Source organism: Strongylocentrotus purpuratus, unplaced genomic scaffold (genome assembly GCF_000002235.5).
Source record: "Strongylocentrotus purpuratus isolate Spur 01 unplaced genomic scaffold, Spur_5.0 spur5_scaffold_16, whole genome shotgun sequence".
Classification (NCBI taxonomy): domain Eukaryota; kingdom Metazoa; phylum Echinodermata; class Echinoidea; order Camarodonta; family Strongylocentrotidae; genus Strongylocentrotus; species Strongylocentrotus purpuratus.
The window spans coordinates 20,793,441-20,803,388 of NW_022145601.1; the positions used below are offsets into that span (position 1 = coordinate 20,793,441).

A 9,948-nucleotide genomic window follows, 5' to 3' on the forward strand; every position below is an offset into this window, starting at 1 on the left:
TACGAACAGACAATATTCCTCACAATAGCTACATCACTAATCTGTCTCATGCTTTCTATAAATGGTTCAAACAGAATTCAGTGTGCGACCATCATTGATCAACATTCTCAAAAGATGGGGGCGACAATGTTAATAGAGTCCCGATTGAGTGAAATAAACTAAAGGCTGCATCTTCGCACGCATCATTACAATCCGATCACTTAATTTATTCATCAATTTCCCTAATATTCCTTGTTCCCCCCCCCCCTTCTTTTTCATTTTTCGTCGACATACACAAAGCCGCCCTCCGAAGAGAAAAGCAAATATATTCGATCTAACACGATTTTTTTTAACGAACAGACAATATTTCTCACAATAGCTACATCACTATTCTGTCTCATGCTTTCTATAAAGGGCTCAAACGGAATTCAGTGAGCGATCGTTACCGTTCTCAAAAATGGATGGTGCAATGTGAAAAGGGTCGTGGTTGACCCCGTTACCAAGCGAGGTCACGCGTAGACATACACAAAGCTGCCCTCCTCGATGAAATCATTTTTTATACATGTACTAATATTAGACGCTCATGCTTCACCGAACCCATTCCATTACAATTGGTGCATCGATCGCGGTACATAATCAATGGGACCATTATATAGTTCGGAGCAAAACCAAAACGTTACGCTGTTAACGCTTGTCCTTGTAAATGGTTGTGATCGGTCGATGATGATGATGTATGGATATATCTCATGCCTTGGCTTTCAGTAGGAAACATCAACATGGAGTACTAGTAATAACTACTTCCAAAGTACAAGGAACTTCTTCTAGATCTCCACCAGAGACTGCGAGAGTTATATTTCTGGGTCAAGTTTCATTCTGGCGCGAAACCAGATCAAGCGTACTTCACCATAATCATCAAGAAAACGTTTACTAAGATGTGCAATTATCACTCGATCTGTGTAAATCTGTCTAGTCTGTAACGAGCTGAAGTGTTCATTAAGTCTGAGTATCATACTCACTGACATCATGGCTTCGGGAACTCCTAAAAGTCCTCGACCAGGGAGAAAGCTAACTGTAGCTGTTAACATTCCCAAACCATCATCGGATTCCAGACTATTTCTCGAGCCATCCAAGCCAACAGGCAGGTCGCCGTCATCACCCCTTGCGAAAATTTCTTCCTTGGATGCGTCAGAGAATAACAGCGGACCTCATCCCCCACGTTCCCCTCGACCGTCCACCCCAAATTTCCATCAGGTTCGATCACCGTATGGCAGTCCGAATGAGCATGGCACTCGACCTCGTCGACATACGGTGAGTGTGGTCGAACCGACAAAGGTTGCCGTGCCGATTGTTCGTCATAAAACGTTTCCCGCATCTATCTTTCACGATGAACCCAATTTCGGTATTGACTCAATCGACGACGAAGCTGATCATGAAGCCGAAAACCCACAACCTCTGCCGGCATCGTCGTCTTTCTTTCAGCAAGCAATGCTCGATCTTAAAAGAAGACCGAGTCGGAGTTCACAGTCATCCATCGATGACGAAGAATCGACACGGTCGAAAGGGAACGCGACGCCGTCCCCGAGAGCCAGCCATCCCTTACGATCACCACCAGCCATCAAGATCAGTCATATTGAAGAGAAGAATGCAAGCTACTCACTGGACATCGAGTTCAACGTTTCAAACGACGACGATGATATATTTGGATCACAGGGTGACGAAAATAAACTGAGTAGTAGCGCGCCAGACTCTTTCCTCGAGGAAACGAGAAAAAGTACAATTTTACGACTTCAACTTGCTAAAACACAACTAAGCTTATCCGAACGTGCCCTCAATCAAACATCGTCAAAAGATCCACATAAAACTGTCATCAAGAAAAACGAAAGGACCGTCCCGAAGTCGGCTCGGAGGTCGAAGCCAGGTGTGATGTTGAGCGTGGACGTCTCTCCTCTTGGTGGTCCGCTTAGGAAGTGGAGATCGACAGAAGGGTCTCTGCCAGCTCTTAGCACTGCAACTCCTTCCCGTCATCATATAAATCATTCTCCATTTCTATCGTCCCCTATGATGATGAGGAAAGGGAGTGTCCCTGCGGTGTTGTCGATGCCTCCGAAAGTGAGACCGCGATCGAGTCTGCAAGATCTGCAGGCATCATTTAAAGATGGCGAACAACAAGGGTAGGATATAATAGTCATTCTGGTGTTTCTCCTTCTCCTTCTCCTCTTCGTTCCCCTCCTCCTCCTCTTTATTTTCTTCTCATTTGATGAATTATTGCGACATTGCATATTTAAGTCAAACTGCTTTCAAATGTTCAAAGAATCAGCATAACAAATCATATTTGTGCAAAGACATTTGGTATTTTGTCTCATTTCAATGTCTGTGCATTTTGTAAATATTCTTCGGGAAGATCCAAATTATCAACAATTGGCATTTGTAAAATAAATATATATCACTCGGTTTTCGTTTTTGTTCCAATCTTGAATTTCCAAAATACTTTGGATATATAATTTTCACAGCCAATTAAAATATTTGGAATAACATGTTTATAGTCATCGCCATTGGATACAAGGGACCAGATTATTAATAAATTAACAGCCATTACAAAATAGATTCAGACAAGTATTTGATAACCGATATCATTTACAAACATCATTAATGAATTCGTTGGCCCCCAACACAGATCATTTTTGTTGAAAAAAGCACCCATATCATTAACAAATACCATTCATGACTTTTTAGGCCCTCGAAAGTAGACTTTGACCCCGTTTTGGAGCCTTGTTCCAGACATGTGTTATGAGATATCGAAATCTAATCAGATTTTAAAAAGTTACAATTTAAACATTGAACTTGTGGTTACGTGCCGAAGCAGAGAGCTTAAGCGAACATGCCCTGTTTACATACAATCACAGCACGATTATAAATGATCAACTGTTCATTATCATACCTCAGTTAATTAATAATTTATTTATTGAATATAAGAACATAAAGCATGTAAAAGAGGATATCGACGTTTGTAGCGCATTCAGTATTCTACATTATTTCGCTAGTCAGCCTTATTATGATATAGTTAATAATAATAATATTATGTGGCTTTGTTTTCGTGTGATACAAGAATAAATTGCTCTCGCTATAATAATATTGAACTCGTCTCCGACTCGTTCAATATTGTCATAGCTTGAGCAATATATTCTTGTATCACACTCAAAGCCATCCGATATTATATAACTACTACAAAGCATATCGGAGAAAGTGGTCTTCAATATTGAATTTCCATTTTGAAGCCTAAAGGTCATACATAATACACTGGTTAATCATATGCATTTTCTTTCTAATATATAACATATTATTGCATATTATATTCCTACCTTTATTTACTCCATTTGTTTCAGCTTCGTGGATCTTATTTAAATGTCGTTATGACAACAAACCTGAGCAAATAGATTAAACTTATTTGTATTTCAGGCTCAGACTATTTGGTGTCGAGGGTCGATCCATCTTTGTCATTAAACATCAAACAAAGCAGACTAAACATGGTTTCTCTTTAAATTAAAACATAATTTCATGATTTCGTGTTTTTGATAGGTCACCCAAAACGTCCAGTCTCTCTCCCAGAGCTGCTCCTTCTACCAAACGTCCCTCTTCTGCGCATGTCTTTTCCACTTCCACCTCGACATCATTGTCGAGTACATCTGAGTCTTCTCCGACGCCGTCACCGCGTACGAAACCGGAGACGACCGACCCACATAATAAACCAACGAGCAGAGGACACCATCATCTGTCACCCATCAGCCTCAAGACGGCTAACAAGATCACTCAGTAAGTATACTAGAAACTAGCTCAGAGGTTCAGTTGAAATGTTTAAGGCTTTACATGGAGCCGATTACGAAGTTGATAAAAGACTGTACTCAAGATTATGTCTTTCGGTTGGTGACGTTAAAGGTCGGTCCCAAGACGTAAATATCCCCCCCCCCCCTGTACTAGATATGGAGTCAAATTCAAAAGAATAGAAAAGGCTACGAGAGGGAGAGGGAGAGGAGATGCTACAAGTCCCTTCCTCCTCCTCCCCCCCCCCCCCCCTCCGTCGTCCCTCGATAGTTTCATAATAAGGCGATTTTCGGGCAAAAAGGCGTCACCTCGTGAAGAGGCTGCGAGTCGAGCTGTTTGTTCCCCCCCCCCCTCTCTCTCTCTCTCTCTCTCTCTCTATGTCCCCCTCTCTCCCCCTTTTCTCTCACTCGCTCTCCCCCTTCCTCTCTTCATCAAATCACTCTCTTCGTTTCTATGGTTTCCATCTGCCACCTTCCACCATCTTTCTTTTCATTTTAGCAAATGCTCTCACTTATACCCTTTGTAGTTTTCGGTTCGTCATCAACTTTCCCTCTTCATTCATTCCTTCCGTCTCCTTATTTTGAAGTCTCTCTATATATAGTTCATAGTAATAAAATAACAATGGTCTCATACAGTGGGTCTTGCTGGTTCCATTCCTTTCGAAACATTAGACCATGTGAACACCTGTTCGCATATAATGTTCCTGTTTGTGACTCCATGTGCATGCAATGCGTCATTTGACAGCGATATCTATACACTAGGGACTAGGGGTGTACGTATGTGTATGAGAGGGGGGGGGTGGCGGCCTCTAGATTTAAAGGTAGCTAGGCTAAAACTTCAATATTAAAAAGTTTCAACCTTTCTTCTGAATGCCTGTCATCAAAAATTGGTTCTCATTATAAGATTACGAATGACAATTTTTTAGGCCTACTTGAAATAACACGGTTGCAAAGGCTTTCAAAAAATCAACTTTGTTTTCCAAGTGATGCAGTACAGATTCAATAAAAGTTCTGTTGATTTATAGGTGTAAAAGTGATCCACGCTACAATGTTACTTGAGGGATGGTTAGTCATTAGTACAATGTACCTATGGGCAAGCAGTATGGAAAGGAGAGTACGGGGCACGCCTGAAAAATACAATGAAGGGGGGGGGGGCAGAAAATAGAAAGAGAGTTGAGACGGATGAAAGTGAATGGTGCAAGGACCCTCTTCAATACACTTCCCCTAATCAGTGGTATTGTTGATTCATCATCAACCGGAGTAGACCGGTACCCACTCTCCCTCCTCATGATCCCCCTCCCCATCTCAAGATGACCCCAAAGCCTCCTCAATTGCTGGACCCACGCAATGCGTCTGCCCCTGGCTGTATCAACATGGATATTCCAGGTTGTTTTTATTCTTTATTTCAAATCAACTTTGCGGTTTTTTTCGAGGCTATTCCATATAAAAGAAATCGAGAGTCACATGTTAAAATGTTCAATGCAAGAACCCCCAAGCCCTCTCCACAAAGCCCCTAAACACCCCCCCCCCCCCCCACCCCACCCCGCCCAATATTAATGTTATCATGTTTTAATAGAACCACTCGATTTTGCAAAACAACGGTGATATTTCCTTTAACATGGCGAACTTGATGTCAAAGGTCGTATCCCATATAAATACTCCGAAATTGGAAATGACATGCAGAGCGTTGCCTTTTGCAGTTGTTATGTTATCTTACAAACCTGTTGCATGCCATGTTGAGGTATTATGCGCTGATATGTCTCGCCATGATATCTCACCAGTGATATGATTTTCATCATTAGTTTAGCCTTAGCCTTAGGCTACCCGTTGTCAACCTCGACAAATCCCATAATACCTACGGCGTGTGGTATTTTATATCCTAGTTGGTAGTTCATGTTCTATAAGCCTACTTCAAAAATAAAGGATTGAAACACGTCAAAAACAAATAAATACGCCGAATCATGACTTTCAAATCTCTTTCACATCTATCTTGAATTCCTGACGGTGAAAAATTGGCTGAATTACAGATGCTGTAAGGCCTTACTAACTAGCAAAATATATATAAATAAGTAAATAGAAATAGATTTATGAAATGACTGAATAAAAATAAAATTCTCTGGGTCCCTCTGGTAATCTTCACCGTGGGCAGAATACAAGTCAATCTTTACTGCTGCCAAATTCGAAGTGTTTTTCTTTCCTGACAAAATATTGTTCTCAAATCTTGGAAGTAAAAATGCTGAACATCCCCCCCCCCTTCTCTCTCTCTCTCTCTTTCTCTCTCTCTCTCTCTCTCTCTCTCTCTCTTTCTCTCTCTCTCTTTCTATGACGCTCTCTCCATGTCCTTTCATTTACTTCCCGGATGTGGGGGAAAGGTAAATTTTTTAATCGAAATCAAACCCAGTATAATATAACTGGTAAATCCCGTCGTAGGGGGCATGCGTCCCTCCCCCTCCCTGACCCCCGCGAACTACACCACATGTTATTCATCATTACATTATAATTATACGGTATACCTTTTTCTTACTCTACGTGTAATTTTACGTCATTTAAATTTACAACGGAAAAAATATGTCGGAAGAAAAAAACATCTGAGCTCCATCCTAAGCACCCTCCTAACCTTATTTTCTATGAAAAATAGAAACAAAGAAGAAAAGTAATTGACAAATGAGATATTTCCAGATTCTGAGTATAAGATTTGTGTGTATACCTCTTGGAAGCGGCTCCGTCTGGGGACAAAAATATAAACACAAAATATGCACAAGAACCACAAATCAATTTCTATATAATATCTTAGGCTATATAGGCCAATGGTTCCCGAAAAATGGACAATCAGATATTCTTTTCAGCTCCGCTTTTGTTCATCAACGCTATTGAGAAGGGGCTTTACATTGTCACGTATTGAAACGTCAAGTAACGATGCGTGGTGTATAGAGAGGACCATACGTCATAGTAGTTTGCAGTTTCCATTTATAATGCTCATATTACAATGAACAACTAATATAAGAAAAATCGTTGTTTGTATGATAAATATAAATCAATTTCATCTGATGTATTTTTATATTCGCCTTTGTGTTTTTATATTATTCTCCCTGGGCATTCAACATGTTCAATAAGCGACGTCACGTTGCTTTTCTGATTGGTATAATAGCTTTTCTCATCATGACGTCTCGTGTTTACAAAGTCTTAAACAATTCTCAACTTCAACGCCACTCCCCTCCCTCCTTTTTTGCAGACAATCCATTCTTCCCTATCGGCCTAACTTTGATAAAGATACTGTATAATTATGTAGACTTCATGTAAAAAAAATGTTTTATGTCAATAATCATGAATATCATGATATCGTCTTCTTCTCAAGATAAGCGGGGGAAAGGATTTGAAAAAAAACTGATCAGAAGCCATTGTATGCTTTAATGTAATTGTTCGATTACTACATTATCTGAACGTTTTTGAAGGATCTACCACCGCTACCCCCCCCCCCCTCCTATTTTCCGAAAAAAAAGTTTTACCCTATTTCTTTTGATAGCATTTTTCCTTTCACAAAATGTATTCTTTATGTAGACTCCATGAAAAGAAAAACAAAGTTTTATGTCGTGAATTTAATGAAATCGCCTTAAATATATATCTTCTCGAAATAAAGACATGATTGGGATTGGAAGTCACTTTTCTTCAATTTGATTTGTCTATTGCTAGATTTTGTGTTATACAATATAAACATTTGCGTCGATTCCCCCCCCCCCCTTTCCAATCAGATTCATCACTTCAGCAGCGGCATCGTCGTCCATCTCGGGCAGCTCGGGAAGGACAAATCTCTTGCCAGATACCGTCACCCTCCCGCCAGTCCTCGACTCGTCTGGTCGACTTCGTGTTCATCGAAGACGGGACGACTCCATGCGCCTAGTGAGACAGGCAGTCAACAGCGACCACAACGAGTGGATGGACAGCAATGACAATCAGCACAGTGCCAACAGGAAAGTCAAGAGTATCTTGGGTTTCGCCGAGGTTTGAATAGTCAAGGGGAAACTAGAAGCAAATGCGGGCTCCCCCCCCCCCCCAAAAAAAAAAAAAGAAAAAAAGAAGAAGACTATATACCGTAGTCGCAGACAGGTTTTACCAACGTGTGTGTGTTTGGGTTTTTACAGTCGTGTATCAATCAGATATGATTATTTACGTCTGTGGACCGACCTTTAACGTCACCATCCGAAAGATGTGGCTCAGTTTCGAACCTGCGTCCTCGGCAGAATCAGTTTGTAACTTCCATTGCTAGCTGGATTATATTACAGGCGCACGCCACAACGCATCACTGCACCGCGCTGTAATGTAATTTCGATTGCGCCATCTTTCGGCGAAGGCGTTCATCGAGCGATTTCTTGTTCCTGTACCCAATTACAGGACCGTCGCTGTTTTCACGAAGTGACGGTAGTGAAAAAAAAATTGCATTCACTTTGCGTTACGATTTTCCTCACTACCGTCACTTCGTGAAAACAAGTTATACAGTGCGACCCAGACAAAATGGAACCGAGAATTATCGATGTTTTATCATAACTTAGTCACATTTGTTATAAATAAAATAATGACACAATGTTTGGAAGGCTGCGATCCTCCTCTTTCATTTGATGCAACTCATTATGATGCATATTTCACGCATGAGTGATTAAAATGAATTTGAAGAGAGGAAACCAAAAAGTAATTTGGCGGACGGTATCTGAATTTCAAAGAGAAAATCATATTTCTAGAAAACCGGGTTCCTGCCCTTTTATATGACACCTCAATCAGGAAAAATGAGCAAGGAATGACAAAGTTCTGCAAGTTGTTGAAAGAAGTGCTTGCATTTCCATAATTTTATCAGACGAATTCGTTTTCACTGGCTCCTGCCGTAGCAACAAGCAGAATTGACAAAAGACTTAACTCCTTTTAGTTGACAATCAGCCATGATTGAAGTCTTCGTCTACGGTTTCGTTTTTTTCTGGGTCGCACTGTATAGGTGGACATGAATTCATCAATCGTGGTATGATTTTTGTTGCTATTGAAGCCAAAGCAAGATAGATTTATGTTCGCAAAAAAGTAAGGGTTTTTAAAAACTCTGGTGAGAGTAATAACCTGCCGTTATTAACCCAGGATTGAATATTATTCAGTAACAAGTATTATGTTCGGAAGTGAGAATTGTTGGTTTCATTCATCGCGACGTTGTTTATTATGAAAGATACATTCTAAACAAAATATTATCTAAAGAATAAAGCCACGACTTTTCTTGTATAAGAGAATAATTTTACCGTTTTGGCGTGTATTTGGCAAACAACTTGATGTGGTACAAATATAAAGTCGAGCACTTTTTACCTAAAAAAAGATTTTCAATCAACATAATTTTTATCTGAAATATAGGCCTAGTATTCGTAGGATTCTAAATGAATGGTAATTGTATCGTCTGTAATGATTATAACAAATATGATATTTATTTAATTTAAAAATCCTAATTGACTGTCAGGTACGGATTATACACGACATGCATGCAGGGTCGTGTCATAGATCTACCAAATTCCTGCAAATCAATAATAATGATTTGTTTGCATAAATGTGTGTTTGTGTGTGCTCTGCTAAATGACCTCCTTTTGGACACTTGATGATTTATTTTTATTACATATACTCGACAGTTATTGGGAGTTTTATGTTTGTACGAAGTGTTCAAACAAACAAAAATTATTGACAGTGTTGACTGATCCTGATAGTGAGTTTTTGTCATTCCTTTTAAGAGAAATATATTACACCTGACCCTCTTGAGTAAAAAAATTGCAAAAAAAGAGATCCGCAGGTGCAAAATACGCGGACGTGATTGAATAATTAGAGATGGGTTTAATTTGTTTAGTTGCGCTTTAAATGCATTGTTTTAATGCAAGAGGAAATTGTTCAATGGAGGAACGGGGGGGGGGGTGAAGTGGTTCCCCGTTTCCACCCCTGACTCCACCTCTATTCAAAAGTTTGACGTTTTGGAAAATGTTCAACTCGTAGTAGACGTGTATGGTATGTACACAGAGAACGAAATTTTATTTAAATGAATGCTTTGCTTAGCGTATATTAGTAAAAGATCATAGGATGTTATAAATAATTACACTCATTTGAAAAGCATAGCTTATGATTAGCACGCCATGTATTATAG

The 9,948-nt window shown here is 39.8% G+C and overlaps 1 protein-coding gene across 1 annotated transcript; it reads left to right on the forward strand.

Moving 5' to 3' along the window:
- Positions 1-516: 516 nt before the first annotated feature.
- LOC589602 (uncharacterized serine-rich protein C215.13) lies at positions 517-7,828 on the forward strand. The gene is made up of 3 exons (XM_795467.4): positions 517-2,150; positions 3,556-3,789; positions 7,547-7,828. The coding sequence occupies exons 1-3, from the start codon at positions 1,003-1,005 to the stop codon at positions 7,800-7,802; spliced, it is 1,638 nt and encodes a 545-aa protein (XP_800560.2). The 5' UTR covers positions 517-1,002; the 3' UTR covers positions 7,803-7,828.
- The last annotated feature ends 2,120 nt before the right edge of the window (positions 7,829-9,948 follow it).

What these genes read in the sequence shown, in the direction of transcription:
- LOC589602 (XM_795467.4), top strand. Translation starts at nt 1,003, where the DNA reads ATGGCTTCGGGAACTCCTAAAAGTCCTCGACCAGGGAGAAAGCTAACT. An exon ending in AAAGATGGCGAACAACAAGG is followed by an intron (nt 2,151 to 3,555) that starts GTAGGATATAAT and finishes TGTTTTTGATAG; the next exon opens with GTCACCCAAAACGTCCAGTC. An exon ending in ACGGCTAACAAGATCACTCA is followed by an intron (nt 3,790 to 7,546) that starts GTAAGTATACTA and finishes CTTTCCAATCAG; the next exon opens with ATTCATCACTTCAGCAGCGG.